General features: G+C 36.9%; 1 protein-coding gene across 13 annotated transcripts in view; it reads left to right on the top strand.

Moving 5' to 3' along the window:
• Positions 1-17020, top strand: part of CEP83 (centrosomal protein 83) — a 146846-nt gene that overhangs the window by 114508 nt on the left and 15318 nt on the right. For all 13 annotated transcript variants that reach the window (XM_021922785.2, XM_003906963.5, XM_017946117.3 and 10 more), the window contains 3 exons: positions 4866-4941; positions 6874-7031; positions 8697-8826. In XM_021922785.2, coding sequence (XP_021778477.2) covers positions 4866-4941; positions 6874-7031; positions 8697-8826 — 364 coding nt within the window. The remainder of the gene's footprint in view (positions 1-4865; positions 4942-6873; positions 7032-8696; positions 8827-17020) is intronic.

Genomic DNA, 17020 nt, shown 5'->3' with positions numbered 1-17020 from the left:
AAGGGAACCTGAACATTTATGATATCCTGTAGTCAATACCCCCTTAATTTATTTTTTGCATGGCTTAAAGCCAGGGCTATTATTTTCCATTTGGAACTTTCTGTTTTTTTCTTAAACTTTTAATAAACATTTAAATTTCATCAGTTTGGATTTCTTTGCTGCCAGTAGTGGATATTTGCTTTAAAAAAAAAAAAAACCGGCCGGGCGCGGTGGCTCAAGCCTGTAATCCCAGCACTTTGGGAGGCCGAGACGGGCGGATCACGAGGTCAGGAGATCGAGACCATCCTGGCTAACACAGTGAAACCTCGTCTCTACTAAAAATACAAAAACTTAGCCGGGCGAGGTGGCGGGCGCCTGTAGTCCCAGCTACTCGGGAGGCTGAGGCAGGAGAATGGCGTAAACCCGGGAGGCGGAGCTTGCAGTGAGCTGAGATCCGGCCACTGCACTCCAGCCTGGGTGACAGAGCGAGACTCCGTCTCAAAAAAAAAAAAAAAAAAAAAAAAAAAACCAAAAAGCTATCATTAATATATCCACCTTTCTACTTACACTGCATCTTGAGAAGAATTATATTGGCCCATTGGACACGTTTTCTCCCAAGAATTTAAACTGTGAAGTAAGGGATGAAAGGATATGTGCCAGTGTTTGAAGGACCAGGCAGGCTTGTGGCATGTCTTTGCCTGTGACTCCTGTCAATTATTGTATCCTGGTTCTGGTTTTCTAGTTCTCTTTTGAGCGGGTTCTTATACTCTTTCAGGAAAGTTTCTTTTTGCTAATAATGGCCAGTGTCAATTTCCAGTGCTCACAAGCAAGAACCATGCTTTCAGAAGATTGGTATGAGAAGGCCACTGCTATTCTCATGAGACTTGTAGGACTCTTTGACAGTAGAGAAATCACAATTACAACTTCTGTTGTTTGCCCTGTATGTTGCTTCCCTTCGGTAACAGAGACTCACGTTAAATGAAGCCAAGAAGTTACGTTAGAGGCTTTGCTGCCCAATATGGTATTGCTAGTCACAGATGACTCTTGAAACCTAAATTTAAATTAGGATTTTAAAAAATTAAAATTCAGTTTCCTCAGTCACACAAACATGTTGCTAGTGACTATCATATTGGAAGGCACAGATTATAGAATATTTCCACCATCAAAGAAAGCTCTATCAGACGACACTGTTGGAGTATAAACTCCTCAAGGGTAGGCATTCTGTCCTTGTTATTTTCTGATGTATCCACAACACTTAGAATGGGCTCAGCATGTATAGGTACTCAATAAATATTTGCTGAATGTTGAAACAGCATATATTGGCAGGCCAAGGAGGGCAGATCACTTGAGGTCGGGAGTTCAAGACCAGCCTGACCAACATAGGGAAACCCCATCTCTACTAAAAAGACAAAAAATTAGCCAGGCATGGTGGTGGATGCCTGTAATCCCAGCTACTTGGGAGGCTGAGGCAGGAGAATCACTTGAACCCAGGAGGCCGAGGTTGTGGTGAGCCAAGATCACGCCATTGCACTCCAGCCTGGGCAACAAGAGCGAAACTCCATCTCCAAAAAAAAAAAAAAAAAATAGAAATAGTATATATCAGTATATCAGCTGCCTGCCACAGAAGACCTAGACCATGATCCTTACAGCTGACTTCCCTGTACTTTGAAGGGAACTTGAAATAGTGCCATCTTAATGTTATTCCAAAGTTTCCATTTAAACTCATTCATAACTACATTGTCTATTGTAACTTGGCCCTCCAGTTCACCTACTTTATAATTGCTTTAAAAGTATAAAGTACTTGATCTCATAGTTACTCTTCCCCCCACTTACTCATCCTTCAGCTTCTGATTTCTCCCTATCACCTACTCATTAACTCATTAAAACTTTTAACAATTTCCACTGTAGCCTTTGGAATGCCTATTCTGATACCAATAACTTTTTTTGTAATCTCGACATTTTTTTGAATGCCTCTCCCCCTACTGAGAACTGCTTTCTTCTCATGGCATATAACCTGGAACGCCTTTTAGGTAGAAATTACTCTTCCTTCCTCTCTCCTGCAACAAGAGACCAAGAAGAGAAATCAACATTCGTAAACCCCGTTTGCGCTTCCAGTTCATTGTTTGAGTATGGTTAAAGTGATTTTTTTCTTTGATATTTGTTGCATCCAGTTTTATACCTGTCTTTTATCTCTTCCAGTTAATGACCTACAGTGTATTCCTTAATAGTCACTGAGGACTTTGATATCTGGCTCAACTTTTTTCTGTTTTGTTTCTCTCGTCATCATTGTTAGTGACTATGTATTCATAGTGTTGAACTACCCAACACCTTAGCCTTATAGTTTATTCTGTCTGCACTCTGGCATTCTTTTATCTTTATCCTACTTTAGCATCTTGTACACCTAGACACTTCTTGGACCTTGTCGTCACCTAGAACTGATCACTTCAAAGATGTAAATATCTTTCCTTTCTCTTATCCATGCTACTCTCACTGAAGATACTGATATTGGTAGTCTTTGGACTTCTCTTTTTCTTCCAGCCTATTATCCTGGCTCCCTTGCTTCCTTTTCAGCTTGGAAACTGATGTTCTTACTTGTACATGAGCAAAGGATATGAATTTTCTCAACTTCTTGCCATCTTAGAATTTCGGTATCTTCATCCATTCTCTCCTCCCTTTCTATTTTGAAAATGTCCTTTCCCCCTTTACTTCTTAAGTGAACAGTGCTTTAAATTCCATATCTCTACTTCCTCTACACTCTTCGTCACCTATATCTTTAATTTCTCTATCTCGGACTCTTATTTTTCCTTCAAGATCTAGTTCAAATTGCATCTCTTTTATATAGCCTTAACTTATCCTCTAATGAAAGTTAATTGCAGTTTTTTTCTGTTCCTTGTGTGTCTATTATAAGGTATATTTTCTTTTGACTTATTGTGACACACCTTGAGTATTCAAAACCTAATAAAAAGAGATACTGTACTCCTAAATTTACAGCACTGTCTTTTGAAACATTATCTGCCTTTTTGAACTTTAATACCATTAGTCTTATTCCTATCTTATTTAAGTTAAGATCCGTTATCCCGTAGAATCCTAAATGTAATGATCTTAAATCATGGACTAATTTTCTCCTTAAAAAAAATTAGTTTTAGATTCTAACCCAGTACTGCTTCAACAAAATGAACTGAAGAAGGCCTTGTTGTATATCATCTTCTATAGTCTACCACAATGGTGCTTTTACTTAGTTCATATTTCATTTAGTTTTTCTCCCATCCTTTCATATTTTAATGATTTTTCAGATACTCTTTACCGTTGGTTTCTTTGGCTTCAGCTTTTGTATGTAGGGCACTATTGTTTCTCTTCATGTCTGTGTAACTTACATAGAAAGCATTAGGCCATGACTTTCTTAACTGGGTCATGTTTCTTGTTAATTTACCAATTGTATCCAGATTCTCATCTGGAGCTAGGATATACTTAGGACCTAAGTTTTCTAACTGTGGGCCTGAACTGGGACCCACGGTGTTCTCTCTTCCGTTTTCATCTTCATGATTTTGTGGAAAGAAACCTTTACTAAGTCAGTAACCTAAAAACCCCAAGTTAGCCACCCTGCTGAGAGGCTGAGGCAGGAGGATTGCCTGAGCCAAGGAGTTTGAGGCCAGCCTAGGCAATATAGTGCAATCACATCTCTTACTTAAAAAAAAAAAAAAAAAAAAAAAAAAAGGGCACCCAGTTGGTAACATTCATAAACATTTAATGGAGGAAGTGCACAGAAAGTTTGAAAGAGTAATCATGTAACTAGAATTATGAAATAAGAGTGTGACTGGTACTGACAGTGGAGCAAAAGGAAAAGGACTGGCCCTCTTTAGGTTCATCGTTTCTGGCATTTGTATGTAAACGTCTCAGGAAGCAATGAGTCTTATCTTCAGGTTTTTTTCATGTTATATTATCCAATCATCTCACACATTTAAACAGCTAATCCATGATTTGGGTTGGTTCATTCAGTCTGCCAACAAATGTTTATTGAGTCCTTATTGTGTTTAAAGCACAGACCTAGGTTCTTGAGAGTGTTGTCCAGATAAACACATTCTATTTGGGCAGATAAGACATGCTAATAATACCAAGCTATAAATAGGTGTTGAGTGCATTGTATTTGAGATAGGCGTTTGGAGAGTTTTGAAAGGGAGGAGGCTGCAGGGCCTATCCTGCCAAACCTAATTAGTGTAATGTCTTCCTCATGAGGTTACTCATTTGGTCACTAGAGCTGCTCTGCATTTTAAGGATCTGGCTGTAGATGTATTATTCCCTTTGAAGAGTCTGCAAATGTTTAAGTATTCATTCATCTCAGGCATGAAAAGCTCCATAAGATATTTTATAGAATACAGGATGGTGTGTTGTATTAGTTTTCTTTTAAATCTGTAGCCTTGTAGAATGAAAGTGAAGTAGCGTGTGTCTGAAAGAATTTTGTAAATTGTAAAATGCTATATGGATGTAAGTTGGCCTCTCCTAAACTAGATTACTTTCTGATGCCTTAGCAACACATTCTATAATTTTCCATGAAAGACCACTTGTTCAGGCTGTTCTTCATGTATATCAGAATCCTACCTGTCAGGTTTTTATCCATGTAGCATTCCCTGGAACCCCTGGACATAGTTGATTTCTCATCCTCTCTATGCCCCTAGTTTGTAGATTTTCCTATCACAACAACAGTAATTTGTTTTACATTTTTGTTATATGTGAACACAACCTAGCTTCTCAAAGTCTCAATCTTTGGTTGTATTTGTGCTTTTGCACAGTGGTGTCCAACAGGCATTCAATAAAATGACTGTTTAATTCAGTGAAATAAATGAATCGTGGATTCTTAATAATGTCTTTTGTTGGGTTGTGATTTTTAGGTTAAAACTGCAACAACAAATTGTGACTATTGAAAATGCAGAGAAGGAAAAAAATGAAAATTCTGACCTAAAACAGGTATGATTTTAGCAAATATTTTCCTTTTATTTTTTCAAGTGCTTCTTTAAATTTGTGTTTTGCAAATTTAAAAAAAGATTTGCAATCAGTATTTTTAGAATCTAACCACAATTGGTAACATATTGTTGGAGGTAATATGTAAAGATAAAATGTTTAAACCTCTATACTTTAATAAGCTTCTTTTGCTAACTGGTATTATTCTTAAGAGATATATATATATATATTTACTTATGCTGTGGCCCATGATAATTTTTTAAATTACAGTTATAAGGACAGTATTTTAATATTCTGAATTTTAAAAACTCAATAGAAATATCCAGGTTTTAAGTTACTTGTGTGATTGACTTGTAATTTTATATCATGAGGTATTTTTGCTATGGCCCTATGAAATCCAAGATTTGTATTTGTGGAAGGAAATTTGTATTTATAATTAAAGTTATTTGGGTTCAGGAAAGATTTGTATAAAGTTGGGTAAAACGTGGAGGAGTGATCTTTTCTGAATTCTATTTTGTTTTTTGTTGTTGTTTTTTCCCCTATAAATTATGAAGTAGGAATCCATTTTTAGAATTCATGCTCATACGCTAGTTGGTACTGCTTTTCATGTGCAGTTATGGTTTCTAAGTCTTAACTAGATGGACATAATCTTTGATACCCAGAGAGAAGTTATTTAGTATCATTGGCATTTGGGCTTTCTGTCATGCTATGCATATGGAGAGGTATTAAGCTCTTTGAAGGTTGCTTATTCAAGCAGCTGTAATACAGATTTAATATTTGCCACTCCAGTTAAAAATAGTGAATAGTTCTACATGGAGAAATTCATTCTAAAAGAGAAATCTGAGACATACCATTTAGTTTTATTCTGCTAAAAATTGCTCTGTGGACATTCAGAATCGTATATGAATTGGTTTTGTTACCATTAGGAAGTAATGGGATTATTACCCATTTATTTACTTTATTATATAAGAATCTTGTTTCTTTTTACCCTTGAATCTCATAATAGGTTCTTTTGATCCCTATCTCTTGACTGTCTTTACTCTGAAATGTCTCTCAGAAAATGGCTAAGAGAGATAAAAGGAAGTGAAAGGAAAATAAGAACTTTTATTGTTTATTAATTGGTAAAATAGTTTGTGGGGGAGGTATATATAACTGTCCCAAATAAAGATTATTTAGATATAATTTAGAAGAGTGTGAATAAACTTTCTAGCCTGTTAATCTTTAATTAGACTTCTCATGAGAAAAAGTACTCCCAGATAAAGGTAAATTGGGATGGAAAAAAAGCTTTGAGTGACAGTATGCAGTTTGGTAAATGGCTGTAGAAGCCAAGGAATCTGTAGCGTTTATTTGATTTCCCAGAGCATCTTTCTTCTGCCCAGCACTGGACATATGAATGGAAACCTTTTAAAAACAATGTGAGAGTGATCCTTCTCATATTTACACTGAACAATTTTGATTGCTTGGAGAGTAGAACTTCTAGAAGGTTGCTGATCTCAGGGTATGTGGGAAGAGGAGGATGGATTTGTTTTTTAGCTGCTTTCCCAGCTGACTTGCTTTTAAAATCAGTTTTTTTCCGTAGGAGGTAGGGGAAGGCTAGAGTGGTAGGAGACTGACTCTAATCACTGGATTCCCTTTCCTCATCTCACTTCTAATCCCCCTGATAACCTTTCTGTCCATTCCCAATACCTCTCCTGGCCTTCATATTTTGGGAAGAAGAGGGAGGGGACTCAGTGACTGAGGAATATACTTCTTGATAGTCTCTGATTATAATAAGAAATGCTCCTAGGTGCTGCTATTTGTTACTTCCTTCAGGGGGCATCTTCAAGGGCACACCAGCTTGAGGGAGTATTTGCAAAGGGAGATGCTTAGTATCTTCTGCTTCTCTCATACCTTACTGCATTTATTTAGTGGCCTTTATCTTCTTTCTTCTCTTTTAAGCAAATCAGTAGTTTGCAGATCCAAGTGACCTCACTTGCACAGTCAGAGAATGACTTGCTGAATTCAAACCAAATGCTGAAGGAAATGGTGGAGAGATTAAAACAAGAATGCCGAAATTTTAGAAGCCAAGCTGAAAAAGCACAACTAGAAGCTGAAAAGTAGAGTTTGCTCTTTATGTACAAACTATTTTTTCTTTTTTCTATATAACATATAGTTATGTTAGTAATGATTCCAATGTTGATTATATTTTAGAAACTAGTTACAAATACACTTTAATAGTATACAGTGGTATACTGAGGTAATAATGTACTTTATGTTTCTATAGAATGACCTATACTGACTCAAATTCTTTTAAAAAAGGTAAAATTAAGACATATTAAAATTCTGACAGCATAGTATTCTGAAAAACCTCAAAGAAAACTTTTTTTATTCATTGATTAAATGAAAACATTTCTTCAAAAATCTATTCTTCTGAATGCCAGAGAACAGAATGGTTTTTTGTTTTGTTTTGTTTTGTTTTTGATGTGCAAAACTTAATTCCTCCTAGAACTAGTCTCTTGGATTTTCTTTGAAAAGCTAATTTATTTGTTTATTTTTTTTTTTGGTCTTAAAATTTGTTACTAGTAGATAGTATGGAGTAAAACTGGTAGGGATAAAATTATTGTGGTGATGTTCAAGATCTTATACCCTCTGGAAACATTTGTTTAGATGTGGTAGAATACTGTACTATTTTGTATTTGCTTTGTCTTTATGTTTGCCTTATAAGTTTTTATTTTAATCTACAAAACATAATTCTTTTCAAATTTCTTCTTCTGAAGGCCACCATGCCACATAAAACTGTGTTTCTTCAGTTTTTCTATTATTACATATTCTAAGGTTTGTCCATGCTTTTATATATGGGGTTGAATTTCAAGAAAAGGGAGGAAGCAAGATAAATATCCATAGCATGTTGTGACATTTCAGATGATCCAACTTATTTTTCTTTTATTTTGTAAAAACCAAAAACATGTGCTTGGATTTCTCAAGTGGTTGATTGAAACGAGCTTAATAATTCTATGACAGTGTAGCTAGCAAATTTAAGTAATTAATCATTGGTTTCTAAATAATATTCATAGAATTGTATATAAGAAAATAGCTGTACGAAGGGTCAATGGAATGTGATTTTAGTTCCAGCTAAGATACTTAAAATCTTGTATGACCTTAGGCAAGTAATCTAACTTCTCAGGGTTTGTTATTTTCATTTGTACTGCCTATAGTAGGAATACTAAAAAAATCATATAAAGTATGCAGAATAGCTTTAAAAATATAAGTTGTTATGATGTTATTTTATCATTCATATGCATTTTACTCTAGTCAGAAGACATACTGCATTAAGATTTGATACCAGGCTTGATTTTCTTAAACCAAATTTATGAGGACAGATATTTGTAGTTTGATGGTTATTATACTTCACACCTGTTATCAAGTGTTTGTCTTGCCATTAACTAGATGTGAGCCCTTAAGTTAGCTAACTGCTCTAATCCTCGGTTTCCTCATTTGTAAAATGGACAGAAGTATAAAGGTGACAGAAACACCTAACTTGGGATTTTTCTAAAGAACAGATGATACAATACACATAGTGTTCTAAGTCCAGTGCCTTATTCACAGGAAGTGCTCAGTAATGGTGGGATTTGCAAACAAGTGGCCATACAGGAGGGCCTGCAGTTGGATAATTAAAAATGTGGTCAGGCAGGTAGTGAGTTTGCTTATACTTGTGATATTTAATCCTATTTAATCCTAAGAACTTATTTAGCTTCCATGTTTTACATACATTCTTCTGACAGGACATTGGAACAGAAACAGATACAGTGGTTGGAAGAAAAGCACAAGCTTCATGAGCGTATCACAGAGAGAGAAGAAAAGTGTAATCAAGCTAAGGAGAAACTTCAGCGAGCTGCAATTGCCCAGAAAAAGGCAAGTGGTTCTTATTAAAGTGATTTCTGGCCGGGCACGGTGGTTCACACCTGTAAGCCCAACACTTTGGGAGGCAGAAGCGGACGGATTACGAGGTCAGGAGATTGAGACCATCCTGGCTAACGTGGTGAAACCCCATCTCTACTACAAAAATACAAAAAAATTAGCCAGATGTAGTGGCGAGCACCTGTAGCCCCAGCTACTCTGGAGGCTGAGGCAGGACAATGGCATGAACCTGGGAGGCGTAGCTTACAGTGAGTCAAGATTGTGCCACTGCACACCAACCTGGGTGACAGAGCAAGACCCTGTCTCAAAAAAATAAAATAAAAAGTGATTTCTGTGGAGTAAAATATAATTAAATCCCTTTTTTCTTTTCATTTTTAAGAGTCTGACTCCATGGCCCAGAATGGATTGCAGTGGTGCGATCTCAGCTCACTGCAACCTCCATCCCCTGGATTCAAGCGATTCTCGTACCTCAGCCTTCGAATAGCTGGGATTATAGGCACATGCCACCATGCCCAGCTAATTTTTGTATTTTTAGTAGAGATAGGGTTTCCCATGTTTGCCAGGCTGGTCTCAAACTCCTGACCTCTAGTGGTCCTCCCACCTCAGCCTCCCAAAGTGCTGGGATTATAGGCATGAGCCACCCCGTCCATCTTAATAAACTCTTATAGGAGAATAAATATATAGTTGAATCTGAGATTTTAGTGATATGTTTAATTTAATATATAAGCATGACATTTTGCTGTCAACCTTGCAGAAATACATTGGGAAAATCCAGACTGTCCAGCAGGTTTGTTTCTAAATTTTGTGTGTAAGTCAATTGTTTTGAGTTGACATGCATTTTTCCACACAGAAGGTGTTTTTCAGAGGGATAGTTTCCAGGCCAACCCATGGAAGTCATATTTTACACATTCTCCAGTTCAATTATAGTGTGATTAAGATTGTTTCATTTATGCCTAATGTCTGTTTTATCACTTTTGTGGTTAAAAGGCTTTTTTGTTTCCAATTCAGAAATACAAGAGCAAGTATTTCTTTGCTCCAGTAGGAGGAACTGGGACTCTCTTGGCTTCTGAAACCGCCACAGTAGTTCCCACAGCATTGATCCTTTTTAAGTTTTACCTTTTGCAGGCATACTTTTCTCCAGAACCTAACTTTGTTTTCTTGGAAACAGTCTAGGGCATCATGGAAATAATGTATCTAGATGGATCTTCTAAGTCAGTGGCTTACAACTTTTTTCTATTTCAGCAAACCCAAGGAATGTAACAGGTCCCATTAGTAACCATGACTCATGGCAGTGATTAAGGGAGGAGAAGGACATGGTAATCTTTTCAACAGGATTAGAGGAAGAGGAGGGACATGATAAAGTGTGTGTGTGTGTGTTATATGTAAAGTCCCAGAAATGATTTGAGTTGTCTCCATTTGATAAATTCCTTTAGTAGTAGCATTTGTTGTGGAGAGGAGAGAAGATCTGAGATGAGAGGAAAATACTTCTAGATGCAGTAACCATTATCTTAATATCTGTTTGTTTATTGGAAAGGTTAACTGTTCATATTTAGGTAAGAGAAAATAACTCTAGATCCTTCACTTATTCTGAATTTGAAAAATCACACGTCAGTTCCTAGATCCCTTTTTATGTAATTGGATATCACTGCCAAATGTTGCTGACAGTTGGAGTGACAACATAAGTAGTCTAAAAGTCATTACTTCTCTACTTTCTTGGTCTCTGAATATTACTTTTATCTTTTCATAATGCTAGAAGTAGTAGTATTAGAAAAACAGCATTTATTATATAGGGATCCCAGTGTTTTATACCCAAATATGCACACTTGTTTGTTTTTCTGTATATGTCACTTTTTTTACTTTCTGTCGATGTAGGTACTGAAAAGTGTATGGATATTAATGGGATTTCAGAGGATTGTTTTATGACCTATGATCTCAGAAATCCTGCTGATTTTTGTTTGCACTGTTTGAAGCCTAGAAACATCTGAAGCCATGTTACAGCAAGAAATTGTAAGAGCTAAATTTTGAGACTTTAGGGATAAGTATCTTACAGATCAAATTCTAATTATTGAGGTTAGTTTGGGTTGAATTCTTTTGAAGCAAAAGTGACACCCAGTGGTGAGATTATCAACTAATCATAAGTATACCAGAAGGAGGGGAGGAGGTGATATTTTTAAAAATCTACAAAATATAGCCAGACCCCATCTCTACAAAAAATGAAAAAACTGTGCATGGTGGCACATGCCTATAGTCCCAGCTATTTGGAAGGCTGAGGTGGGAGGATCACTTGAGCCCAGGAGTTCAAGATTGCAGAGAGCTGTGATGGCACCAGCCCTCCAGCCTGGGTGACACAGCAAGACCCTATCTCAGGGAAAAAAAAAGAAAAAAAAAATTAAACCCAAAAACACTACAAAGTAACATTTCATTAGTATTGCAACAGGATGAGTTTTTTTTCCTACTGAAATGTCTGCCAGATGATGAGTGTGAAAATAGTAAATAGTCATTTTACTTTTTAAAATGTGGTCTGTGGATTGCGATTTAAGTCATAGTGAAATTGTTAAGGTCAATTCAGTGAATGATTATGACCTAGAGTTGTCATACTACGTGGGACACTGCCCTAGGAGCTTACAAGTTAACATCAATTAAAATAGAAAAACATCATGTGTAACTTAGAAATGCAATTAAAAAGTATATAACTGTATATAATTTTAGGACTGGAAGGGATCTTAGCATTCAGATAGCTTTTACAAGTTAGCAAACGAAGAGAGGAGGTACCCAAGATTACTTAACAAGTAAGAATCAAAAGTTGACTGAAATCTGCATGTTTCTGTTCTCAGTCTGGTGCTCTTTCCACTGCTCTGTTAGGCTTTAATTTCCTGCTTTCTTTGATTCCAAATACTTTACAGTTTTTTGCTTAATATAGCTATGGTCCATATGAGTCGTTTCGTATGTAAGAATAATCACTGTAAATTAATTTAACTCATACCCTTTTCCCATTCAAGTTAAAGATAATGCTTCTATTTGACAATTTTAGCTATCAGATTACATAAATATAATTCATAAGAGTGCAACAGACTTTTTAGGTTCTTTAATGCCAAAAGTCATAACATTTTTTGCCATAAGACTTAACAAAAGTCACAAATTATGATACCCAGGGCAGAAATAATCCTTTAGAGTTGCTTTCCTGTGAAAAGTTCTTTTTTCCCTCAGGCTGGATAAGATGGCTCACTGCCGTCTGTGTTTACTCAGAGCTCCAAGCTCCTAAGCACAGAGATTGTCATTTCTGCTCTTTTTAAGTAGTCTTTATGTAAATGATGTTTTGTTGTATTGATTTGTTTGGAAAAGTTTGACCAGGATCTTGAGTTGGGATGCCCTTCTATGATTGATACATACAGAGAGAATGTATTTCCCCTATCCCCACTGAAGAGAGATCTCTTGAAGCAAGCACAGTGAGTTGGGTTTTTCTTTTTTCTTGAGGAACCTGGAATGACAACTTGTTATTTTTATTCTAAGGTATATGTCTCTGAAATGCTTCTTGGTCAGATACTATTATGGATGTTTTCAAAAAAGAGATGAATCATAGTCTTGAAGTTGCAAAATATCTGATTGAATATGTTGTGTGGCCTAGATTATGCTATACACTGGGGGGAAATAGAAGCCGTGATTACTCCTTGGTTTTGATAACTATATAATCTTGTTGGAGAAATAAGATAACATGCAAGAAACACTTAAATAATCCCACTAGTCACTCCTGGGTGATTTATGCAGACTCTAAAATTTGAGAACCACTGTGCTAGATAGAAAAAAATCTGAAGACAAGGAGACCAGTTAGGAAGATGCTATAGTAAACTTAAAGTGAGGTAAGAAGTCTAAAATTGGGACTTGGAATATAGGAATGAAGGTGAAAGGTGACTGCCAGAGGTATTCCAAAGGAAAAAATAATTGCAGAATATATTGGTAAATAAGAAAGAAAACTATGAAGTATTTTAGCTGTGAGAAGACGTAAGTGGAGTTACTATAATGGATTGAAGAACGTCAGTTGAGTAGAAAGATATGAAACATATGTCAGATAGGAAACGATGGCAGTGCCTCCATGTAGACATGATGTAGAGTCTTAAGATATTATATAGGTAACTAGAAATAGTAGAATGTGAATTTCAGAGATGAATAATTCAAATTAGAGAAATAGAAACTCAAGATTTTGCAGATCGCTGAAGAATAGTAAATTTACTTAGAACGAGGAGCTAGGTGTGGTGGTGAACAGAGGTAGAAGCTATATTGTGATGTTATGGGAACCAAAGGTAAAGAAAGGTATCAAAGATAAATGGTCATTAACATAATCATTGAAAAAAAGTTAATTGGATTTGACTAGAAGGTGGTAAAAGGGGAATCCCAGCCTTAATTCTTACACCTATATTTTTTAAATTGTTCTATTAGTCCTTTGTGTCATAATGTTTATAACACTAAGGCATCCATTTGACTATACTGTGATTGTGTTGGACCACTCAAGTAAAAATTAGAATCATTCCTTTCCACTAATTTTCCCTCTGGACTTTCCATTTCTTTCAGTAGAAGTTATTCTTGCAGTCACTTAGGCTTCAAACCTGTGATTCATCCTGAGGTCTGCCTTATCTCCAAATTTAGTCAGGCACTATATTAGTTTCCTAGGGCTGCTGTGACAAATTACCACAAACCTTGTGGCTTAAAACAACAGAAGCTTATTCTCTCACAGTTCTGGAGCCTAGAAATCTACAGTCAGAGTGCCAGCAGAAGCATTCTTCTTCAAAAGGCTCTGGAGGAGGATCTTTTTTCATGCCACTTGTCTAGCTTCTGGTAGTTGCTGGTAATCCTTGGGGTTCCTTAGGTTTTAGACGGACACATCTCTCCAGTCTCTGCCTTGTCTTTACATGATGGTCTCCCTGTGTAGCTGTAGCTCTGTGTCCAGATTTCACTCCTCTTATGTAAGTACACCAGCCATAGTGGATTTAGGGCCCACTGTAATCCAATCTAACTTCATCTTAACTTGATTACATTTGTAGACCCTATTTCCAAATAAGATTACTCTAGGGTCTTTTCCAATGCCAGCGATCATTTCTCTGTTCTCTGGATACCAACCAGGTGTCCAGAAATTCAATTCTGAAACTAACTACGTGGAGTTAGAGTCAGATCCCACAAGTTAAAGGGCTCAGTCCCACAAGACTGCCCCAACTGCAGACACCAGCTGCAAGTCTGAGTCACCTATATTCTGACTGACTAACTTAGGGATTCCCATGACCCCCTCCTTCAGTTTAATAGTTTGCTAGAATGGCTCACAAAATTCAGGAAAACACTATATTTACCAGTTTATTGTAAAGGATAAAAGTCAGGAATAGCCAAATAGGAGAAATGCATTGGGCAAGGTGTTGGGGGTCGGGGTGTAAAGCCTCCATGCCCTCTCTGTGTGAGCCACCCTCCCAGCAAGTCAATGTGGTCACCAGCCTGGAAGCTCTCAAAATCTCGTTGTTGAAGAGTTTTTGTAGAGCACAATCTCCAGCCCCCACCCCTTCATACGGGTCAGGGGAGTGAACCTGAAAGCATTCACCATCTAATCACTTGGTCTTTCTGGTGACCAGCCTCCATCCTTAGGCTGTCTAGGGGCCTCAACTTTAAGTTACCTCATTAACATCAACTCAGGTATGATTGAAAGGGACTTGTTATGAATTAAACAAAAACACTCCTATCACTTACAAATTCCACAGGTCTTAGCAGCTCTGTACCAGGAATTGGGGACAAAGACCAAATATATTTCTTATTATACCACAGTCACATTCTAAGGTTCTGGGTGCCCATGAATTTTTGGGAGACACTATTCAACCTAAAATAAGAACTCATAAAGCCTATGAATTCTTCCTTTATGATGCCTCTCAAATTTTCCCCCACCCCATTTATTTTCATTCCTATTACTAACAGCCTTGGTCAGACTGTCTTCCCTACAAGGTTTATCTGTATTCATTTATCCAATTTACTCGATAGATCTGTTAAGCATCTATTATGTATCAGGTACTTACTCATTCACTGGAATACAGAAGTAAACAAAGACCCTGCACCGAGGCGTTTACATTGTAGTTGGTTAGGAGACATAGAATAAAGAAAGAAATACTATCAGGTGGAGGTGAGTACTAAGAGGAAAATTGACAGGAGTAGGCTGGGCGTGGTGGCTCACACCTGTAATCCCAACACTTTGGGAGGCCAAGGCGGACGGATCACCTGAGGTCAGGAGTTTGAGACCAGCCTGGCCAACATGAGGAAACCCCATCTCTACTAAAACTACAAAAATTAGCCAGGCATGGTGGCAGGCGCCTGTAATCCCAGTTACTCAGGGGGCTAAGGCAGGGAGAATTGCTTGAACTCTGGAGGCAGAGGTTGCAGTGAGCTGAGATGGTGGCAGTGCATTCTAGCCTGGGCAACAGAGGAAGACTCCATGTCAAAAAAAAAAAAAGGAAAATTGACAGGAGTAGGGGGTGCTATTTTATGTAGGCGGTCAGGCAGGGCTTCTCTGGTAAGGTAACATTTGAGCAGAGACTGAAGGAAAAGAGGGAGGATGCCACATTGTTATATGTAAGGTAAGCGTGTTCCAAACAGAGGGAATAGCAAGTACAAGAGAGGCAGGAATCTGCTTGGTATGTTGAAAGAACACAGGAGGCCCAGGAAGCTAGAATAGAGAGAAGTATAGTAGGAGGCCAAATTATGCCATGACTTCAGCTTTTATTCTCAGTTAAGGTAGGAACACACTGGAGGTTTTTGAATTGAGAAATGATATCTGAATTACATTTTTGACGAATTTCCGGCTGTTGTGTAGAGGGGCAGAATAGGAGTCAGGGAAACCACGTTTTCATAGTCCAGGTTACAGATCAGCACTAAAAAGGATGAGTTTAGAGCTAAAAAAACACAATAACAATACTTAACTCAATGGATAGATTTAATAGCAGACAATGTCGCCATCATCAAGAGACGAGCAGAAATCAGTGACAGAGACAGAAGATGTACGGTGAGGAAAATAGAAATGCCAAGAGTTGGTTTTAAAAAGATTATGAAATTGATAAAACATTGGAAAGACTAATTGTCCTCAGACTCCCCACAAAGTAGATGAGATGAGATTTAGAGCCACAAATGAACAATATAGTGAATGAAAGAAGTGATATCTACCTGTAGATATTAACTATCTGCATATAGATATTAAAACAAAAGGAATGGTATAAAAACTGTTATGCTAATTAATCATGCAATTTAGAATAAATGAATACATTTCTTTAAGAACATCTTAAACCTAATATAAGAAGAATTAGGTCATTTGGATAGTCCTGTATCTATTAAAGAAATGAAATCTTCAGTTAAAAACCTTCCACAAAGAAATGCCTCATTTGGCTTCACTGGTAAATTATTCCAAATACTTAAGGAAGAATTAATACTAATCTTAACACAAACTCTTCCAGATAATAGAAAAGGAGGAAACACATCTCCACTTACGAGGTTAGAACTTGATACAATCAATATAAGAAAAGAAAAATTGCATTATAAACATAGATATAAAAATCTTAAATATTAGCAAACTGAATTTAGTGATACAGAAAAATGATAATATATCATGAGCATTTAGGGTTTATTCTAGGAATACAGGTGGCTTAACGTGCAAAATTGTTCAATGTAATTCAACACCCTAACAGAACAAAGAAGGAAAACTATTGTGATCCTCTTAAGAGACACAGAAACATAATTTGACAACATTCAGCACCCATTCATGATAAAAACTTTTGCCAAACTAGGAACAGAAGGGAATTTTCAATCTTATAAATGGTATCTACAAAAATTCTGCAGCTAACATCATACTTACTGATTAAAAATATTGACTGCTTCCCCTTACTTACCCAAGGTCAGGAACAGATGTCTACTATCACCATTTTGTTTAATATTTTATCGGAGGTTCTAGCTGGTATAATAAGGCAAGAAAAAGAAATGTAGGGGGTGGCTGGCCAAGATGGCCAACTAGAAGCAGCTAGTGTGTGCCATTTTCATGGAGAGAAATAGAAGGAGTAAGTAAATATAGCACCTTCAACTGAAGCATCCAGGTACACGCATTGGGATTCATCAAGAAAACAACTTGACCTAGAAAGAATGGAGAAAAGTAAGCAGGACAATCACCCACTTGGGAGTG

This window comes from Papio anubis, chromosome 9, assembly GCF_008728515.1.
Source record: "Papio anubis isolate 15944 chromosome 9, Panubis1.0, whole genome shotgun sequence".
In the NCBI taxonomy this organism is placed as follows: Eukaryota; Metazoa; Chordata; class Mammalia; order Primates; family Cercopithecidae; genus Papio; species Papio anubis.
Note: the sequence above shows the minus strand (reverse complement) of the source record. Positions and strands in the feature narration are given on the sequence as shown.